Raw genomic sequence first — 22,713 nt, 5'->3', positions numbered from 1 at the left:
CCTCTTTTGTAACTATTAAAAATATACCTGCCCTAAAATTTGTTTGCTTTTAAGGTGCAGCGGGAGTCTCAATTGTTTTTCCTATCACTGGCTAAGATATCTGTTTCTCTGAATTTATTTCGGGGCTGATTACCACATCATAGTACAGTTTATGACCCCATGAAATGGGAACACTTAGTTTTAAAGTGGCTTGTATTCTCGTCCCAAACTTTTCATGCAAAAGTGCTTCTTCTTTCTTACTGCAACTTCCGTAATTAAAGATCATTCAGTGTAGCACTTATGAGACTGATCCGTCAGCACAATCTTTTGAATGTCATAATTGGAATATTAATGATGATCTTTCTTCTTGCCCAATGGAATGGTCACCCTTTTCTCCCCCCCCCCATGAGTTGTTTTGGGGGTTCTCCCAACCCAATGGGTGGGGGAAGCTCCATTGTGCTAGCAGGAGTCCTTACACTGGCTTCCACTAGCAGAATGGGTAAGTTGAATCCAGTTCCAAGTGCTTATATTGTAGCTTTCCTACTATTAGTCAAAGTATTGCCTATTGCCAAAGTAGATTGCCAAACATACATGGGACATGTATGTTTAAAGATCAGAATGCCCACTGAGAGGCTGAAGATTGGATCAAGGTTGTGCTGTGGGAAGAGGTAGTTAACCATTCCATGCCTGCTGCTTCCCCAAATTTTCCTTTCCCAACTGCTATTGTTTGCTCCATGGGCTAAAGCATTTAGGCACCATATAGGTATGTACCCATAATTACTATCATGGACTGCAATCTCCATGTTCAGATACCTTTCTTGTACCATTAAAAAATATTTATACAGAAGAAAAGTACTTGATAATATTTAAGAAATCTTTAGCTCCACAACCATGGTTTTTGTTGATTGACTGGTTATCTTGGAATGATCCTCTTCTATGGTTTTCACTATTTAACATTTGACTTCAGATACCTGTTAGAAAGAGCTGACCTAAACTAAACTAAGATCCAGTCTGCAGATTGCACAGAAGGAGGAGACTGATTAGACTTATTCAGGCATATGGTACCAATGGGTACTGAATGCATAAGGGGGGTAGTGAGAATTCATACTGTTGGCCCTGCCCCTAAGCACATCTGCATCTCCCAAACATGCACCCCTGCTACTATGTGTTTGGCTTCATTCTGAGGGGAGCCTATGTGGGTACAAATGTATGTGCATGGGGCTTCCTATATTACCCTTTACAATTAGTAGGGAAAGGTGCCATCCGTCTGTAATTAAATATTATCATTAATAATCCAATTTTGACATTCTGTAAGCAGTTGCTGGTTGTAGCAGTTGTAATCTGCCTGTCTCCTATCTCACATGCCCAGTTATGCAAGAATAATGATAGATGCGCCATGTAATTCTATGCATGTTTATTCAGGATACATTCTCATTGTTTTCAGTGGTGGTGCTTCCACTGAGGAAAGTGTGCTTAGAAATGCTGCTGTTAATCACTTGTCCTGGTTCGCTTTTTTAAAATGATGCTTCATGACTAAATTAACACCTCTGGAGACTGGCTGTGAAGAAGAATTGTGTAAGAATTAAATGATTCCAAAGGGTTAGATTTTATTTTAATAGCAGCTTAGGCCTGAGGTTTCTGTGTTGGAACCCATTAATTGAACAAGGCAAAAAATTCAAATGTGTGTATGTAAACAGAAGGCTGGTAATGTGCTTGTTTTCTATTAATTTAATGTCAGTTTCTGACTGTTTCTATATTCAGTAAAAAACCGATGCTTTGCTTCTGCTCTGGTCTGTTAGCTTCTATTGTGTTCTGAATGTATTGTGAATGCACTTGAATAATTTCATTTTTTTAAAGAAGCTCAGTTTCAGGGAACATAGCATTTTTGTGTATTAGAAATATACTGACAGTGTAGATACTTTAAAAGTGGGTTTCACTGAAATTAACAGAACTTTTTTTGACGCGGGTGGTGCTGTGGGTTAAACCACAGAGCCTAGGACTTGCCGATCAGAAGGTCGGCGGTTCAAATCCCCGCGACGGGGTGAGCTCCCATTGCTCGGTCCCAGCTCCTGCCAACCTAGCAGTTCAAAAGCACGTCAAAGTGCAAGTAGATAAATAGGTACCGCTCCGGCAGGAAGGTAAACGGAGTTTCCGTGCGCTGCTCTGGTTCACCAGAAGCGGCTTCGTCATGCTGGCCACATGACCCGGAAGCTGTATGCCGGCTCCCTCGGCCAGTAAAGCGAGATGAGCACCGCAACCCCAGAGTCAGTCACGACTGGACCTAATGGTCAGGGGTCCCTTTACCTTTTATGCTTAAACAGGTTGTCCTAAAAGTGGTTCCCTTTTAGTCATGCTTTCCATAGAGGCTAAGGGTGAAATCTTGGATGCCCCACATAGTCAAGCCATTTAACCAGGACAGGCTCTTCAGTGCCTTCCCAAGTTCATCTCTTGCCCTCCCTGTCTCCACTGGCTTTTTCTGGAGTACAGCCACACACTGAAGCATAAGTGGCAGACTTTTGTGTCTACTTATAGTGGAGGTGTAGAAGGGCCTGGCTTGGAATAAACAGTCTGGCAGTGAAGCCTTGCACCTGTCTGTGCAGCAGCAAGGCTGTACCAGGTAACGCGTAACAGTGTTGCATTTCTACTCTGTGGGTTTGTGTGCATGTTTGCCTAGAGACCGAACTGGACACAATACCATTCACACAATTAGCAATTTCATGAATGGGTCTCTAATAAGTAAACCCCTGGCTGGGGTTGGGTAAAGAGGCTTTGAATTTTTGCCCAGGGCTGGCATTCCAATGTGGCTCTTATTCCTCCCCCTCCCCACCTGCTGTTTGCATTGGAAAGAAAACTTCTTTTAACATAAATGGAAACTTCACTCCCAGTGCAAACAGGAAGCATGGAGTGGCCCCTGCCTGCTATTTTCTCTGCGGTGAAAATGCCATTCACACTGCTGTGACTGTAGTTACACAGGCTGCCAATTTGCCGCTGAGCTAAGGGATATCTAAAATATTATCTCAACCCTTATATCCATCACTGCAATCAGCCGAAGAAGTCTCCTGCAGATACCATCTGCACAAATGTAAAGAATTGGACCTTTAGCATTGTGGCGCCTCCGCTTTGGAATTCCCTCCCATTACAGATTTGACAGGCATTGCTTCTGTTGTCTTTTTGGCACCTAGCAAAAACATTTTTTCTTTCAACAAACCTTTTATCCTACCCTGTTTCTGTATTGGATTTGAATTTGTTTGTGTACATATGGAATTGTTTTGATGATTATTTTTTTTGTCTTCGCTGTGAAACCTTTTCAAGATATTTTATGGGAGGCATTTCATTACTGGAACCAAATAAATAAATAAATACTTGTGTGAGTAACATTACATCTAGTTCCATCTTGAGACTGCAGTGCGACACAGTTTTTCGGGAGCAAGCCAAAAAAGTGGCAGTGGCAAAAGTACAAGTCTTATGGGTTATGTTGGCCTGGGTGGAGAAGGCAGAATGCAAGTGTCTGATTGGACCACATCAGTGTGGGTTTTTATTGGCACTTGACAGATTTCCCATGCTTTGCATTGAGGGTTTGGGGTTTCAGCATTATGGTTTGTGCCTTTAGCACTGTGATGTTTGGAAGAGTGTATTATTTATTACATTATCATATTCTGACGTCTCAAAATATTGATTCATCCTGAGCCTTTGGGGAAGGTTGGGATTCATTTCCATTTAAATGTAAACTTAGTCCAGAGGTAAACAAAACATTAACCAGTGCCCTCATTTTAAGGCTTCAATCTCCAACAAAGTGCTGTAGCTGAGGCTACTTCAATGGTACTAGCATGATACAGTGGTACCTCGGTTAAGTACTTAATTCATTCCAGAGGTCCGTTCTTAACCTCAAACTGTTCTTAACCTGAAGCACCACTTTAGTTATGGGGCCTCCTGCTGCCGCCGTGCCGCTGCTGCACGATTTCTGTTCTCATCCTGAAGCAAAGTTCTTAACCTGAGGTAATATTTCTGGGTTAGCGGAGTCTGTAACCTGAAGAGTATGTAACCTGAAGCGTATGTAACCCGAGGTACCACTGTATTTTAACTACTGCAAGGGAATTGTGATTCCATCACAGGGGTGCAAATATTTAGAACTAGGATATAGAGTACTTCCAAGTGCAAAAGCAAAGTCCTCTGATCTTCTTTCTTCTACTTCCCCTTCCATCCAAGGTCAGGATTTTCAGACAAGAAGCCCAGTAATATATGTTGCTCTGGAACTTGAGCACATTATCTCTAGTTCCTGGTTTCCCCATAAAATACTCTAACCCTTCCTGGCCAAGACATTTAGAAGCTTGGTTCATACCCAAAGAAGAGTTACAGATGTCCCAGTTAATTTCAGTTGGGTCTAGGCCTAAGTGGATTGGGGGGGGGGTTCCTCTAGGCCAGGGGCAAAGCCATTTCCAGAGTTCCTCAAAGCCCATGTGAAGAACAAATGGGGGGGAGATAAACCTCCTTCAAATTCCTCCTCAAAGCCCATATTTTCTGTGAAACGTTTGGCACCCTGCTAGTTACCATGTTGTACTGTTACTGAGCCCATAAATGAGGGACAATACTATTTGACTTCCCATGCTTGTGGACTTCCCATAGGCATCTGGTGGGCAGTGTGAGAACAGAATGCTGGACTAGATGAGCCTTTGGTTTGATCCAACCCAGTCTCTCACTATGTTCTTATGCAACAGAAACTACTGCATCTTTGTTCCCAGTTTACCCTGTTGATTCCCCTGTGTCAAATGTAAAGACTGTATGCTCCTCAGGGCAGGGACTAGTCCTCTTGTACTCTGTAAAGCACCATGCATGATGACGACCTTATATAAATAAACCTCTCTCTCTCTCTCTCTCTCTCTCTTTAAGAACCAACCAGCTGGGAAGTTTCACAAAGAAAGAATTTGATCAGCTAGCCCCAATAGTGGACAGCTTCAGCCTCATGACATATGATTATTCAGCGCCTCAACGGTAAGGCAATGACAGTGGAAAACAATAGTACACTGAACTGGCTTTTAGGGATGTAGTAGTGACATCAGGAAACATACCTGGAGCTCACTAATTAATCAGTACCCTTTAGAAGAGGAGTGGGCAGATTCCAGGCTTTATTTATTTTTTTTACTTCATTATTATCTTTCTTTATGGTATACTTCTCCCCACCTCAGCATTTCATTTGAGATTGCATAGTAAATATGTTGGGCATTACCTACCATTAGCCTTACTCAAGAGGAGACCCATTGAAATCAATGGACAGGTATCTTGTCCGTTAATTTCAGTTAGTCTAGTATGAGTATGGTTCAGGCATTGCCAAACTTGGCCCTCAAGCTGTTTTGGGACTACAATTCCCATCATCCCTGACCACTGGTCCTGTTAGCTAGGAATGATGGGAGTTGTAGTCCCAAAACAGCTGGGGGCCAAGTTTGGCAATGCCTGGTTAGGTGTATATCATCCATTGGCTACCATTTTTTTTGGCTTGCCTGTATTAGCTTTTCTTATATCTGTTCTTGGATTGGCAAATAAGCCTCTAAAATGCCTGTCCAGTATGGCTTCTGAGGATGAAGAACTAAAAAAGGAATCTTGCATTTTACGTTTTCTCCCTCTTTGCTTTGAAATAGTTCTGACAGTTGCTCTCTATGCACCCTTATATTTTCTTCCCACTTTATCAAATGGTGTCTTAAGGATTTGTATCTAGTTATCTCGACTGTCAGTTTGAAGTGCGCACACAAGATAAGGGAAATCATCCAGTGGCTTGTCCAAGAAATGTACAAACAGAATTCCATATTACATAGAATGTACTGCTTTTTTCCTTTAGGACTTTTAAAATTTCAGATGCCTTCCGCCAATGATAGGCATATTGAAAAGAGGCAAGGAGAATGTTACAACAGAAGGCAAACTGTCAAGGATGCAAGGATCCTTTCTTAAAAAAACAACAGCAACACTTTACTTGAATTGGTTGAAGCGTACTTGAAAATACAAATATAAAATGACATGTTTGGAACATAGAAAAACTGTATGTGTGAAGAATGCTGGACCTACTTTTGTGTACATCTATATATTTTAGAAAGCTGTTTGCTGTGCATTTGGACTCGTGTTGAGATACTGTAACAAAATTTTGCGTGATGGTGCCTGGGTTCAAGTTTTTTGTCTATGTTCAGATACAATTAAATGCAATTTTTAATTGAAACGACAGACTGACCCTTTCAAAACTGCACTGATTTTAACTAATGATTTCAAAAGGGCACTGATTTTGGGGGGTTCTTACACTTCCTGAGGGATGCGGGTGGTGCTGTGGGTTAAACCACAGAGCCTAGGACTTGCTGATCAGAAGGTCGGCGGTTCGAATCCCAATACGGGGTGAGCTCCTGTTCCTCGGTCCCTGTTCCTGCCAACCTAGCAGTTCGAAAGCACGTCAAAGTACAAGTAGATAAATAGGTACTGCTCCGGCTGGATGGTAAACGGCGTTTCCATTTGCTGCTCTGGTTCGCCAGAAGCGGTTTAGTCATGCTGGCCACATGACCTGGAAGCTGTATGCCGGCTCCCTCAGCTAATAAAGCGAGATGAGCACCGCACCTCGGCCTATAGAGTGAGATGAGTGTGCAACCCCAGAGTCGTCCGTGACTGGACCTAACGGTCAGGGGTACCTTTACCTTTACCTTACAGTTTGTCTCTCCAAGACGGGAGTGTTAGAAATATCCATTCAGTATCCAAGGAAATACCCATGACCAATCCCTGACATCTCTTGGTGCGTCTGCAAATGTCTCTAGTCTGAAACCCTGAATAGTTGCTACCAGTCAGTGTAGGCAATACAATTGATGGACCAATTGGCCTGACTCACTACAAGAGAACTTCTATGTTCCTTTCTCCTAGCAAGCAATACAGTTTGTTTTGGGGATTATGGATCTTCTTAGAGCAAAGGTTTGGTTTAAGATGCTTTTGCTTCTTTTTGAAACCTGTCCCTTGACATCATATTTTATTTCTTTGCTGCTGATCTCCAGGCCTGGCCCTAATTCCCCTCTACCTTGGATGCGGGCGTGTGTTCAAATGCTGGATCCAGAAGCCAAGTGGAGAAGTAAAATTCTTCTGGGACTGAATTTTTATGGCATGGACTACTCGGCACTGAGCGCTTCTGGAGAGCCAATAATTGGAAACAAGTAAGGTTTCTAGAAAGCTGCCTTTTGTTGTTATTATTAGTGTCTTGAGTGAAAATTGGGGCTAGGTTAGACGTGACAGAGCCATCTGATTGCATGTTTTTATTGATTATTATTATTTAGAATATTTTCAGCTACTCTTCATTGCAGTTTAGATACCAGGGTGTGTTAAAATAGTACTGGAGTCAATTCTACAACAGTAAGCTTATTCAAAACAAAACAAAACACCACTATATCAACTAACACTCTAGGTCTTTACTTTGCTGAAATAGGCCTTAAAGCATTACTTAAGGTGTTGCCCAACTTAGATTCTCACCTGGAGTTAGATAATTCAGTGAATATTGGCACTTAATGGAACTGAAAGTCATAGCACAAATATGGGGAGAAGTTAGTCAAGAATGGAGAAAAGTGCCTGGAACAACAAATTTGGGGTTGGGGGTTGCTGTTACACCCTACACTCCCCACTTTATACGCAAACACAGCAAACAAATGGAAATAACGGGTTTTCTTCCTGTCTGGTCCCTCCTTTTTAACCCCATGCCTCTTTGGCACATTTTCCCACCCAGGGGCTCTGCACATTCTACCTGTCTCCACTCTGGTCCATACCTTTTCTGTCTACTTTTGCACTGCACCCTCTCCTTCAGCTACCCTGCCCCCTGGGCTTTCTGTTTCTTAACCTTCTCCCCAGGTCCACGTTCCAGCCCCTAACACAACTATGTTCAATGTGTATGTCTTTATTCTCTTGTCTGAGGTGCATAATTATGGCAAGTGCAAGGCCGTATAGAATTAGTTTGGAATTAAGATCTGGCAATGGGCTAAACGGTAAACAGCCTTGTCACTGAGTCCTGGACTGGCCTTGTAATAATACGGTCATAGCGCTGTGGAATTCTTCAGCCTTTCCTTCTCTTAGCACGGGAGCAACTTTAATAATATGGAAGGTTATTTCTGCAGCAGATGAAATGAAGTTCTAATTGTAGACATTTCCAGCTGAATATTCAGCACATGGATAACATACCTTCTTATTAAATTCATTCACTAGACAATAATTTACTATGTGTCAGCTTTGGGAATTGTAGCCCTCTTAATAGCAGCCCAGATACACAGCAACACTCTTGAGCTTAAATATGTCCTTTGCGCTTCTGAATACTTCTCCTGGGATTGTCAACATAGTGGCCATCACACATGGTTTTGCAGGGGCCTTCCATGGCACCTACCAGGTTCCTTTGTCCCCTCTCCTCACCGGGGAGACCACATAACAACGGTCCTGAAAGACCTACATTGGCTCCCGGTACGTTATGGAGCACAATTCAAAGTGTTGGTGCTGATCTTTAAAGCTCTAAACAGCCTCGGCCCAGTATACCTGAAGGAGTGTCTCCACCTCCATCATTCAGCCCGGACACTGAGGTCCAGCTCCTAAGGCCTTCTGGCGGTTCCCTCACTGTGAGAAGTGAGGTTGTAGGGAACCAGGCAGAGGTCCTTCTCGGTGGTGGTGCCTGCCCTATGGATGTCAGGGAAATAAACAACTATCTAACTTTTAGAAGACATCTGAAGGCAGCCCTGTTTAGGGAAGTTTTTCATGATTGATGTTTATCGTGCTGTTAATATTCTGTTGGGAGCCACCCAGAGTAGCTGGGGAGCCCCAGCCAGATGGGTGGGGTATAAATCACCATCATCATCACCCCCACCCTGAAGGTCGGCTTGAAATAAGCATTTGGTTGTAGCCAGTGGAATGGGTCGTGGTGTGTGCTTGGCTGCGGTTTGTGTGTGTGGTGCTCACAACAGTCTCACTGGTTTGCATATATTCCTGGGCCCAAAAAGGTTGGCAGTCCCTAGTTACTAGTGCCTTGCCTGCCCTATCTACCACATAGAGAAAATGCCTTTAATTTGAGCAATATTGTGATCAGGCATTTTCTGAAATACTTTGAAAGGCTGGGTAAAGTGCTCAGTCACACACATGTATTTTGTGCCTAGTGTGGAACTTTATTGAGCTATGTGATAAAACATTTTTGGTGAGAAAGCCATTCCCAGCTGTCAGGGTGTGCACACTCAAAGGGGTGTGCTCCTGCCTTTCCACCTTAATTCCATTTCCCTCTCCTTCCTAAGTGCAGAATCTGCAAGTCATTTCTTTTTTTTTTTTTAGGTTTATCTGAAGTCCTCCAGTTAAATATAACAAAGCGTAACTATTTGCCCTATGAAACTAAGAGAGAAGCACATCAAACGTTTCATAGATTAACTTCAGTGAAAGTGCAAATGTAATAGCTCCTTTTGTGTCAATGAGGACATATTGAAATATCTTCAAAACTGACTCTAAAATCAGGCTGTGTGCCCTTAACGTCTTTAAAAGAATCTTGAGTGGGTCTTTTATGTCGGTTTACACACTAAAGAAGGTTTGATATAATAAATTGTAAGTTGAAAAATTGAAGAGATTTGACATTGAATTGTGCTGTTCAAAGACAAAGGAAGATTCTTTGCAAACTATGTAAGGATGCAGAATTCCCCTGAGAGCTTTATTGGCCGCCTGCCATGCTGTAAATAGTGGGTAATAAAAAGTGATACTTAGAAAGGCTAGAGGTGAGAGCTTCCCTGCAAATTACGGTAATGAAGAATGTCAAAGGTATGGCTGCAAGTGACCTTAGTGGGGCGGAGAACAGGACCCCCCAATATTTGGGGTGGTGATGAATGGATGTACCAGTAAAATTATTAGGTGTGGCTTGCTTGCAGCAATGGCTTGTTTACAGCAACATATCTGTGGGGAGATATGGACATGTTTCCAAGGTCATAACCGCAACAGGGATACAAAGGTAATGTAATATATTGATTGAAATGATATTTTGACTGGTGTCAAAATAGAGTTAAATTACATAATAGTTTTCTTTTCATGTTAGAATAAGTAGACACAGCTTGTTTCCTAGGAGCAAGCTCCTCTGAACTCATTGGGAGTTAGTGCTGGATCGTTATGCTTAGGATTGTGCTAACAGGTGAGGCTTAGTGAAGGCAGCTGGCTGGGCAGAGTGTGGTCTATTTGCATATTCACACCGATTGGTTGCTTTCAGCCTTGTGCAGTGAATGAAGTCATTGAATAATGCTGTTGAGGATATTTTTGCTAGCTGCATCTTATTCAAAATCAGAAGGCATTTGGCACCACAATTTTGGCAAATAAGATGAAGATAGAGAAATTTGTATGGTTGATGAAATAGATGATAGAGGGCAGGGACTCTTGACACCACCACTGTAGAACAGCAGGTGCACAATCATTCCTGAGTCTTCCCAGGTTTTGTCAATCACTTCTACAGAGAGCAGATATTGGTAACACTTGTATTATCCACATACTTACACTTTCTGGGAGGGTGTTGTTGCTGCATCTATTGCCCTTGCCTCTTGTGTACAACTTGGTATACAGGCAAGGGCTCTTAAATATGCCTACCCCATGTGAATAAGCAAGGGAGACTTTGCCAGAGACTTAACCATTTGGCTGCATATTGGCAGGCACAACACTGCAGCTGAGTTCATAGAGAATTCTAAGAACATACAAAAAGCCCTGCTCGATCAGGCCACAAGGGCATCTCCTCCAGCTTCATGTTCTCATGGTGGTTCACCAGATATCTGTGGGAAGCCCACAGGAGATGGGAAGCCCACAGGAGATGGATGCAGCCGTCCCCTTACCACTTGTGTCTCCCAACAAATGGCATGCAGAGGCATATTGCCTTTGATCCTGGAGGTAGGTAGCATGCAGCCATCATGAGCAGTAGCTATGGATATCAACCAGGTTCGGTCACAATGTTTATAATGTTCTTACTAACCATAGTTTAACTAAATAACATTTCCTTGTGCTTGGATGTCATCGGAAACTGATTTGTTGTTGTTTGTTAAAGCAGAAGCTTCCAATCTCCTCCTTGTGGCTGTGAAAGAACTGAAAAAGGGAGAGGGAATGAGTTTGTGAGACTCACTTCAGTTCATCCATATATTGGATGAACTGTGGGCTCCTGTTGCCTCTGAGCTGTGCCACAGTCCTTTTACAGGGAGCATTGAAATGGCACATTTACAGTTGTTGGGCTGAATATGTATCATCAGTTGGGAAATGCTGTACTGAAATTTTTGTGTGTTTCCTTAAGTGAGATAAGACATTTCCTCTTTTGACATATAGCTTATGGGTGTTGTGCTTTATAATCAATGGACTAGTCAACTGCAATGCTTTGCTTGTCTTTAATATGCTTAGTGAGGTGCAATTGAATGAAGTGAAAAACATCCCCTTTCCTGTAAATTTTATTAGGTTTCATAATTGCCAAACCCAATAGATAGCACTGCATATTGGGGTTAATAAAGGTCCATAGAAACAGATGTTCTTTGGTCATTTAGTCCTTTTATTTTCTAAAACTTGATTAACTGAAAATGAGAAAAGCCCTGTAATTGCCAAAGCTTGCATTTGCAGTAACTTTGGCTTACACTTTGTAGCTTATGCCTCCTGTACAGTCTTAACTGTGGGTAAATCCATGCTTCTGGTAACTGGAGCTTCAATCAGAAATACAGAATAGCTTCTAAGGACTTGTTCACACTAGGCAGGCATATCACTTGATTTCTCAACAAATGACTGTGGCTGAATGTGTGAACTGACTTCTTGGGCAAAGCATTGTATTTGAGTTTTGTGAGGTAATATCAAAGTTCTGCCTGCCTATGATAGCTCATCCATGTGTGCAAGCCATTATTCTATCACACTTGACGTTGCAGTCTCTGACTATGTTTCGATCATATCTTGGCTCAGTTAGATGATTCTCACATACAGTCACCTTGTTCCTCCCTTATACAAACTGGAAAACAAGCCAGGAAGGATTCAGTTAATCACAGTTCTGTAGTTCTATTGCAACAGGAAACAATAGTTTCCTTAAAAGCCCAGATATGAAAGCATGTTTTAAATTGGCTTAATTAATACCATTGCTTTTTCAGAAGCTATTAACCACAGTTTCCTGCTTCAGAATTAGCTAAACATTTCCTGACTTCTTTGTGCGAAGGAAATAATGAAGCAGGTAAAAGAGTCTGGCTTCATCTGGATGCAATCATTATACAAACTGTCATAGGTGAGCAAGCCCTAAAAAATGGAATAAATATTTTCCAAATTTTCTACAGTAAGTTGTTTGATGCTCAGAAAGAGTTCTGCTTGTGCAGTGGCACTTCCCACTGGACGGTTGGCACGCATCTGTCTCTGGAAACAATGGATGTGTGTACCTTCAGGGGTGAAGTCAAACTGTTAGAGAGTTAAAGTGCCTGCTGTGGCTGTAGAGACTGATACAGGAGAAACATGTTTTGTTGCAGCAGGGGCCGATGAAGGTGTCCGGTTGTGCTGTTTCAGGTGTACCATGGCATTTATTCCCCCCCCCCATGCCCATACCTTACTTAGCACCACATTGACGTCCACCCATACTTAGTGCCCTTGCTTTGCTCCTTTTGTGTCTTGGGGACATATAAAAGATCAGTAAGAAACTAGCAGACATAATATATAGCATTTGTTGTTCAGTTAATAGTTCACCTTCATTGGATGTTTGGGAGGTCAAGGAAGACATTTGAGGATATCTTTTATTTTTTGCTATTTCCTCTGCATAAAGTTCAGAGGACACAGCTTGCCTAAACAGTTACCTTTAAAACTTTAAAGTTTTAGCCAAATGGAGACCCTGCTGAGTGTGAGTCTGTAAATGCGCCTTTATTTGTTATGTCTGACATTTGAGAATTCCTTCTGCATCTGCTTGCAAGTTAGTTTAGTTTCCAGGATGCTGCTGCAGGCTACAGAGTTTGTGATCTACACACACACACACACACACACACGGCACTTCCTCTCCCCCTTTAACTGTAGGGTGAAATTTAGATTCTCTTGGCCTTTAGCATTTGCTTGCTACCTGATTCACCATCTTGGGCTTCTGTCACTTTTGCATGATTGCTTGATCACACAACTTTTTGTTCCATTTCTGCACCTTCACTAATTATCTTTTCTAGTAAGTGATTGCTCAATCTGTCCACATTTAATTGCCACATTGACAGGCATAATTGTAATAAAAAACAAGACTTATGAGGCTTATAGGCACTGAAAGCTAAGCACATTAACTTAGTTTCACATTAAAGTTATAATTGGAAATCCTTAAGTCAGAAGAATTTATAATATATCTGAATTGTCTTAACATTTATTAATGCTTGTCCATTTGAGCGCAACTGATCAACTTAAACCAGAGGCTGTAATACCAGCACAAACCCACACTTATAAGCATCCTAAGGGGTCTGTTTCCTCCCCTTTTCCTTGAGCGGTGCCACAAGCTGCTTTTCATGCGAGAAGGATAGGAGGTGTGGTACAGTGGCTTTAGGGGACAAAAGAGAATTAAGGTGCGCTGCATAAGTATCTTCTCCATCCTGTTTCTCAGGATTGTGGCCATTGTTTGCTTGTAGGTCTGAGTGTGCCATTGTTTTTTGGAGTTAACATTTTATTTTTTATTTTTTATTTTTCTTAATTTTTCTTAAGTACAAATTAGAAAACATACATATTTACAACAAAAGAAAATACAAAAGAAAAAGAAAATACATATAACCAAGGAAAAAAATTAGAGAATACTTTGTCTCTTTTCATATTTACAGTTATTTATACCTCTATAAAATGCTATTCACAATAAAGGAGTGAAATGAAAGATAAGATATCAGAAAAAAGAAAAAAAAAGAACAAAGAAAAAATAAAGAAGTAAAAGAAAAGGATCATAGGTGAAAATTTTTAAAAGTAGATAAGTATTCACTATACATAGCCATTTCCCATCTATATTTATATTCAACTGTATAATTTCATCTTGTCCCTATCTACCTTAAAAAGTGGTGTGTGTTTTTTTGGGGGGGGGCGGGTGTGTTAACATTTTAATCCCAAAGCTATCTTAAGCTACCAGGACATAATTTCTCAAGTATTCTTTAAGAAGGCATTGCTGTTAAGCCATTTTAAAGCATTAAAAAAAAAAGTTTGTAAACCTGACCTTTTAGGTTACATGGTTACATACATGATTTTTATGAGCAATCTGATGGCTTGTGGTCTCCTGCTGCAACTTTCTACCCTTGTGCCAGAGAAGTTCCTTCCTTTTGTGCGTGTGCACATGACGTGTCTGAACTTTCAAAGAAGTGTGTTCACTTTTTGTTGCTGGTTCCCACCAGCAGAGATACTGTGAGGTGAACATGAATGCTTAAAGATTTTCTTTCTTGTTATCCTGTCTCCTGTCTAATCTTTACTTCCAGTCAATAGCGCCAGTAATTAGCTGTGTAGTATCAGTGGGAGCAAAACCTCTTCAGACCAGCTACAAGGCAAGGTGGAGCGAAAGAACCAAGATCAGACATTCCTAATCGTGAGCAGGAGCAACAAAGGCATATTACAAATTCTAAACATGGATCTTTTGGTATTTTGTCTCCTTTTGCTGAAACGGACAGAACATTAAATGTGACTTGTACAACATGCTGTGCTTTAAGTTGACTTGGTTCTCCGGCATTTTCTGTTTGTTTATTTGACTTGTAATTTGCTTTCTCCTCTTGAAAACTGAAATGTCAGAATGAACTTACTATGCACATTCAGGTAAAATATGCCTCAGTTTCAAATTAAAAAATGGGCCTGATAGACCACTCATTGTACATATGGGGGAACTGAAAGCACTTAGTGATGTTAGTTTGGTCAAAACTTCCATTTCTTGGTGGCCCTAAATGAGCCATTAGAAGCTGTCAGAACCAGACATAAAGAAAAGAAGAAACATTATTTTAAAAAATTGTTGTTGTTGTTAAAGAAGATTTCTAGCTCGTGGTCTCAGTCAATGTGTTACGAAAATGAAAATGTTTTTGATAAGTAAGCAAGCCAGACTTTTGTATATTTGTGGTGGTCAGACTGATATTGTAGATTTTGAAAATGCTCTGGAATGACAGAGTTAACAGCAACCTATGTATTTTAGAGTTGATGGTGCATTAACTCATCTGACATCTTGCAGAAGTAGCCATAACTCTAAAAACCTGGTTTCTGCTGGAATGGGTCAAAGCTTTGTAAGTGAAAGGCATTTTGATATAAAATATATTGCAGTGAAGCAAAGGATGAGGCACACCAAGCTTTCAAGTAAAGTAATATTTATGGAGAATTGTGTGTCTTTTGACTTGAGATGGAGGCCTTCGGAATGGAGAAATGCCTTCAGACTCCCGCAATGCTCAATGTACACACATATATGGTTGTGTTTTATGGAATAGAAATCTTTTGAAATGTTTCCTCGTGTAGTACACTCCCTAGAAGTGATGAAAGTGTAAAGAATCTGAAGATGAATGTTGAGGGAATAGAGGATCTGTTTTAAAGAGTGGAAAGTGAGCTGCTAAGACTGGATGAGGGCCAGCCCAAGACATTTAGGAGTCTGAAGCAAAGAAGAAAATGGCTGTACCTCATTCTGTGTGCAGAAGGGGCTGGATCGATAATTGAACCTTTCTTCAACACTGGCAATGGGGTGCCTTCCTCTACTACCTTAGGTGTGTATAATATGTCTGGCACACACAGCTCTGCTCTCCAGAGAGACAGGCCAGGAAGCTTAAGAGGAATGAGTGCTCCTGGTGGTGGGAAGCTGCTGCCTGAGGAGATTGCCTCACTCTCCCTAATGATTAGTGATGGCTGGCCCTGCTTATTGCACTGCAAGGAACTAACGCTGATGGCAGCTGAATATTGGGCACTTTTCTTTTTGGGCACATCTTGCTGCTGTATTACATTCAAGTGGAGAAAGCAGCTAGAATAGTTTCCTTCACCTGCATAGGTGGTTCAATGGCCATTAGACATAGTTGCAGGCCCAGAAATGATGAGCCCATGGGATATATGGGATTTAGATTGAGCGCTGGGTTACAGAGATGGTAGAGTGAAATGTGATGACAAACAGGGATCCTTAGGAAGAAAGAATTTATACAGGCTGGAGGCAGAAGAACTGGAAAGGTTTTGAAAGATGTTTCAGAGACACCTGTTTGCAGTTTTGTATTGTGTGCATTAGGGGGTTGTTTGTTTGTTCCTGGAAGTGATCAGGGTTAGTTGCAGAATAATCACTTCAGGGGCCACCTTTTGTTTGTGGATACCAGTGTGGTAGAATTCAGTGTTGTCAACTTTTGTTTGAATTCGCCACTCCCCATGTTCAGTGAATGCAGAACTTCATAAATAATAGGTGTTAGACTTAAATTCACTCTCTTGAAGGATGCATTTCAGAACTATGTGTAGGCATTTTGTGTTTTCTGGATCAGCATCACACCAGACCGAAAAGTGTCCATATATTACTTCTGTTACTAGAAAAGCGCTTCTGGGGCTTAAAGCAGCCTCCCCCAGTCTTGTGTCCTTAGATGTTGTTGAACAGTCCCTGACCATTGGCAATGCTTGTTGGGAATGATGCAGGGTTGTAGTCCATTAATATGTGGGTATACAAGGAGGTGGAAGGCTGCCCAATGTATTCTGCTCCACAGTGCTGAAATAGTTTTCCATAGATCATTGTTGAATTTTGGAAATTGATGAACCAAGTTGACTTGCCTTTTCTCAAAACAGTAATAGCGCAAAAATCAGTTTTGGCTTTTGACCTCCACATTTGTGTGATCTCCATCTTGATGGGGAAAATGAACTACTTTTTTCAGTTTTAAGGTACTGAAATGCAGTTACGTCAAGGAAATGTATTTATAACTTGATCTGAGAACTCAGATCAAAGGTTTTAAGAAAAATGTTCCAAGTCCTTGAATATAAGAACTGAACATGTGCTTCATACGCCCAACACAGTGCAAAGTGACAACTTCATATTAATTTCGACTGTGCTCCAGTGAGGGAGGCAGCCATAATAATACTGCAGTTATAAAAACCATTTTCATTACTTTGGGAGGGTTTACCCTTCAGATACAGCGTCAGTGGGAGGAGAGGAACCATTGCTTTAAAATTTTGGGTGGCTTCTGTGGGTGTAATTTCCTTCAGCAGAAGCAATTGTGAAAAACTTTATAGACTATTTTATCCCCCATAGCTGTTACAATCACATCTCCCTTTCATGACAGACTGCATAAGACTGTAAAAAGACATGACATTTTAAGGATAAATATTTTTACTTCCTCAACAGATCAAATTTTGTTCTCAGTTATGCTTTCAATCTCTTAAAGAATAGGTTTCTTCTGTTTTTGTAAAATTTGCCTACTTTTTGTGATAATTTGAGAAAACTTCTCAGCTTTTAGTGAGTGTGTGCTCTACTACATAACATACCTTCCAGTGAAAATAACTCGTATGATTATGAGGAGGAAGTGAAATACTGTAGGAACTAGTTTGACTAGCAAAATGCTAGTCCAAACCTAAGTTCTTCTAGGCAAACCATAACCTATAGGTCAAACTTTGGTTACAGCTCATGGTTAGTGTGGAGAGAGTTGAGGGTTCACACATTTGCCCTAAATGTGGTTTGGCTTAGTGTCTTATTCAAACCAGACCATTGTTGAATAAGGACAGGTTTTATTCTTACTGACTCCCAAATTTCAGGGTTTTATTTTGTTCCATAGAATTCAGTGGGAGCCATTCTGGTGTGTTTTTGTGAAAGAGAGAGAGGGTCTGGCTTTGTATTAACTTTTAGGATGAGTCAGTGCATGCATAATGCTGAGAATCCACTCTCAGGCCCCCTGAACTGTACATTTAAAGCAGTGTCACCATAAGAACAGAAGAAGAGCCTGCTAGATTAGGCCAATGGCCCCATTTAATACAGCATCCTGTTTCCAAAGTGGCCACTGCTTCAGACCGTCATGGCTTCCCCCAAAGAATCATGGGAACTGCAGTTTGTTAAGGGTACTGATAATTGTTAGGAGATCCCTGTTCTCCTCAAAGTGTGGCAGTTCCCGGGGTTCCCTGAGAAGAGGGATTGACTGTTTAAACCTCTGAGAATTGTAGCTTATTGTTTATAGTTTAGCACATTTACAGAAGTATTTGCAATGTGTGGCACTCTTGTAATCCATAGGTAATTTGTGTATATTCTTCCTCCACTCCCTCAACCCTTTGATAGTGTTTGGCAATACCAAGCACATTTTGAAATAACCAATTAATTTATTTTAAAATCTGTGTTTTGTTGTTGTGCTATGCTGTCTAGGGAGCTGGTGGTGGAGCAGTGAACGTTCTGCGCTTCTTCACTAGTGCCACCCTCTTAGTTAACTATTTCACCCACATTCTCTGTTCTTTTCCAGAGGACTATTGCATTCTCTTTTATTCTATGTATTTTCCTACCAATAAAGTTTAAATAGACTATTAAATCAATATGTCTTGGAGGAAGGAGCAATCCTCTCAAATTAGATCATTTACTGCAGGAAGACTAGTTTTATCAGACTCTTCCCCCCTGTAAATTAGTCTTAGAATACATGAGATTAGGCAGCTGATTGATTGATTGCTATAGCTGAACAGAGGAACACTGTGCTTTAAATGGAAAATCTGCTTCACTCCTTATACTTCACTGTTTCTGAAGCTATTGTATAATATAAATGATTTGTAACTTTTATGTTTTATACAGTCTAATGGCATCAGTATGTTAGGATGGTTTTAACCATAAATCAACATAGCCATGTTGGGTGAAATAACCAAGTAAGGGTGTAATGGAGAACTGCACCATGCAAATACCCAGTTCACACATGACAGTAAGCCATAAACAATTTGTGTCCACCCCTCTTCTCCATGTGTTAGAGAAAATAGCTTATCAAAATTGTGTGATATTAGGGGGGGGGGAATGCTTTCAAAAAAATTATGTATCTGGAGAATGTCACACTAAGATGTTGATGTATTTTTGTGAGGGTTTTTTTTTAAATTGCAAACTGCTGTGGAAATATGAAAAATTTAACTTAAGATTGAAAAAAAATGGAAGATTTGGGCCACTTTAGCACCATACATTTAAAGCAGTATGATGCCACATTAAACAGTTATAGCTTCTGTCAAAGAATTCTGGGAGCAGTAATTTGCTAAGAATTGTTAGGAGATCCCTATTCACCTCACAAAACTACAGTTCCTAGTTTCCTGTGGAGGGGGCTTGATTGCTAAACTACTCTGAGCATCATAACTCTGTGAGGGAAATAGGGGTGTCCTATGAACTCTCAGCACACTTAACAAAATACAGCTTCCGGGATTCCTTGGGTATGCTAGGACTTTTTAAAGTAATACAGTGGTATCTCGGGTTAAGAATTTGATTTGTTCCAGAGGTCCATTCTTAACCTGAAACTGTTCTTAACCTGAAGCACCACTTTAGGTAATGGGGCCTCCCGCTGCCGCCGCACCGCCAGAGCATGATTTCTGTTCTCATTCTGAAAGAAAGTTCTTAACCCGAGATACTGAAGTGTCTGTAACCTGAAGCGTCTGTAACCCGAGGTACCACTGTATAATAGTGCTTTAAATGTATGGTGTGATTGTGGCCTTAGAGAGGAATAGAAATTGACAGATTCAACTTTCACTGTTCTTGCCTTGCCTGGTTCACATGTAATACTAAGTCAGTCCTCTAATTTATTTCCTCCCTGCTTACTGTTATGCATAAACTGGGCCAGTAACTGTCTTTAACTTAACTCGAAGTTCACAAGCTTGGTCCTTCTAACTAACAGCCAGCTGGGGGAGGGGCCCTACCCCATTTGCCATCTCACACAGAACCCCTCTTTCCCTTAATGGTCCATCACCCCAGCTAGGCGACCACCTCAACAGGAAGCTAGTCTGGCTTATTCTTTAGCGCTTGCTAGATCCAGGGTTTAGAAGGGTCTCGGCATACAGGTATATTGTGCGACTGAAGCAGATAGATTCTTAGAGAACAGCAAACTTCCAGAATATTTCCGCATATAAGCTGTATGTTACTTTGCGCTTTTGTCTTAAATTCCTCATCAGGATTGGTAGCCAAAAATCACCCCCGGCTATTCCCAAACCTATTAGCTTTGGAGAAAAATGTTGATCTTGGGAGAGTACTTCATTTTTAAAAGAGCAATATGCTTTCTGCTTGAACTCATACCAAACATTAGGGAAGTGTTTTAGCAAATTACAGTTCACCACTAACGACAGGCTTGGGAGAGGAGGTTGCTGTTGCCCAGATGCTGTTGCCTTTTAACATGGCAACTTGTTTATTAACTGGGAAAATGCTGCCTATTGAGAGAGGATGGAAAAAGTCCCAAGAGCTCCTATATGAGAGGCGAACTGCATTCTACACATAAGAGCTCCAGTGCCATTTAAGAAAGGAAAACGCCTTCAGGTGATTAAATTTGAAGCGAAGGAGTCATGTGTATGCCGGGGGGGGGGGCGTTTAACCCTTTCTGTGCATTGCTTTGCTGTAAATCATTCTCCGATCCCAATAACTTTTCTCCCATGTGAATTTCCATGAGCATGCAACATATAGGCAGCATGTAGGCAGCACTCAAATAGCTTCTAGAATTTATGAAACAATGTAGAAACCAAGCTGATCCAAATACTGGTTCCACTTCTTCCAAGTCATTCATTCATATAAGGATTGCTCAAATTCTTACAAACCTTCTGGGGTTTTTTCTAGTCTCATGTACTTAGCTTAGCATATAAACATGTGTTTATAAGTGGTCCATGTTTCACAAGCATATAGTAAGGTTGGTAGTATAAACAAGCATTTTGGTTTCCCTGCGAATGTCCCGGTCCTCAAACACGCTGCACTTCAATTGGGAGAAAGCCGCACTTGCAGAGCTCAGGCGATGCTGGATTTTGGCATCAATGTTGGCCCTTGTGGAAAGATAACTGCCTAGGTAGGAGAAGTGATTGACATTTTCCAATGTTACACCATTGAGTTGGATTTGTGGTGCTGCAGAGGGGTTGTTTTGTACTTGTTAGTGCAGCACTTTGGTTTTTTGGATGTTGAGTGATAGGCCAAACTTTTCATAAGCATCTGCAAAGATATTTAGGATGGTTTGGAGGTCATCCTCTGAGCGTGCACACACTACGTTGTCATCAGCATACTGAAGTTCTATAATGGAAGTTACGGTAACCTTACTCTTTGCTTTCAGCTTGCTCAGATTGAAGAGCTTTCCATCTGTTCGATATATGATTTCTACTCCGGTGGAGTGTTTCCCTTTGACAAAGTGTAGGATCATGGCAATGAACATAATGAATAGAGCAATAACACAACCCTGTTTTAACACCTGATCCCACTGTGAATGGTTCACTTTGAGAGCCATTGTTAAATGTGATTGTTGCTGTTGTATTATCATGGAGGAGCCAAATGATGTTTACAAATTTATCTGCGCAGCCAATTTTCAGAAGGACAGTCCACAGGGCATTACGATTTACAGTGTCAAAAGCCTTAGGTCAATAAACGCCATATACAGGGATTGGTTTTGCTCTCTGCATTTTTCTTGAAGCTGTTGAGCGGTGAAAATCATGTCCACTGTCCCCCTAGAAGGCTGAAAACCATTTTGGGATTCAGGAAGGGTCACCTTTGGATATTGTTAAGAGACGGTTTGCTAAGATCCTTGCAAGAATTTTGCTGGCCACAGCTAATAGATGCCTAAATAGTTTCCACAATCAGTTCTGTCACCTTTTTAAAAGAGATTGGTAATTTTGACATCCCTAAAGTCTGCTGGGATCTCTTCTCTTTCCCAGATTTTTTTCGATGAGCTTGTGAAGTTGTTGTGTAAGTTCAATTCTGCCCACTTTGAAGATTTTGGCAGATATCCCATCAGGTCCACTGGCTTTGTTGTTTTTCATTTGGTTAACAGCTGTACACAACACTCCCAGAAAGATTCCACCAACAGTGTCTCCAAAATTTTTTACACATCACTTGGGAAGACAGGCGAACTAATATCAGTGTACTGGAAGAAGCAAAGATCACTAGTGTTGAAGCAATGATTCTTCAACATCAACTTCATTGGACTGGTCATGTGCGGATGCCTGATGATCGTCTTCCAAAGCAACTACTCTATTCCGAACTTAAAAATGGAAAGCGTAATGCTAGTGGTCAACAAAAGAGCTACAAAAATGCTATGTCAAGGCAAATATAAAAAAATGTAGTATAAACACTGACAACTGGGAAACACTGCCCTGTGAGTGCTCCATGTGAAGAACAGGCTTTACCAAAGGTGTCCTGGGCTTTGAAGACACTCAAACTCAAGACGCAAGGAAGAAATGTGCTAAGAGGAAGGCACACTTGGCAAATCCACACCGTGATCAACTCCCACCCAGAAACCAATGTCCCCACTGTGGAAGGACATGTGGATCCAGAATTGGTCTCCACAGTCACTTATGGACTGATTGTTAAAACCGTGTTTATGGAAGACAATCTTCCTCAGCTACAATTGATCGCCAAAGAAGAAGAAGAATAAACGTGTAATTCCTGGCTTAGACTTTTGCAATGAACATATTTTTACCATATCAGGCCCCATCAACACTATACATTAAAAGCACTATGCCACCACTTTTAACAGCTGCGGCTTTCCCCTAATAATCATGGGAGCTGCAGTTTCAGGGTGCTGAGATTGTTTTAGGAAACCGTATTCCCACCCACCCACAGAACTACAATACCCAGAGTTCTCTAGGAAGAGGGATGGGTTGTTTGTTAAACCATTCGGGGAATTGTAG

General features: G+C 41.1%; 1 protein-coding gene across 8 annotated transcripts in view; it reads left to right on the top strand.

Annotated features, from left to right (window-relative positions):
- The window catches only part of CHID1 (chitinase domain containing 1), a 92,227-nt gene that overhangs the window by 36,975 nt on the left and 32,539 nt on the right, over positions 1-22,713 (top strand). For 5 of the 8 annotated variants that reach the window (XM_083428093.1, XM_083428096.1, XM_083428095.1 and 2 more), the window contains 2 exons: positions 4,867-4,968; positions 6,993-7,148. In XM_083428093.1, the coding sequence (XP_083284219.1) occupies positions 4,867-4,968; positions 6,993-7,148 (258 nt within the window). Of the gene's footprint in view, positions 1-4,866; positions 4,969-6,992; positions 7,149-10,030; positions 10,124-14,393; positions 14,608-22,713 lie in introns of those variants that run through there. The other 3 variants (XR_014508082.1, XR_014508081.1, XM_083428098.1) reach the window with 3 other exon arrangements.

Source organism: Podarcis tiliguerta, assembly GCF_965153285.1.
Source record: "Podarcis tiliguerta genome assembly, chromosome: 1".
Lineage (NCBI taxonomy): Eukaryota > Metazoa > Chordata > Lepidosauria > Squamata > Lacertidae > Podarcis > Podarcis tiliguerta.
Note: the sequence above shows the minus strand (reverse complement) of the source record. Positions and strands in the feature narration are given on the sequence as shown.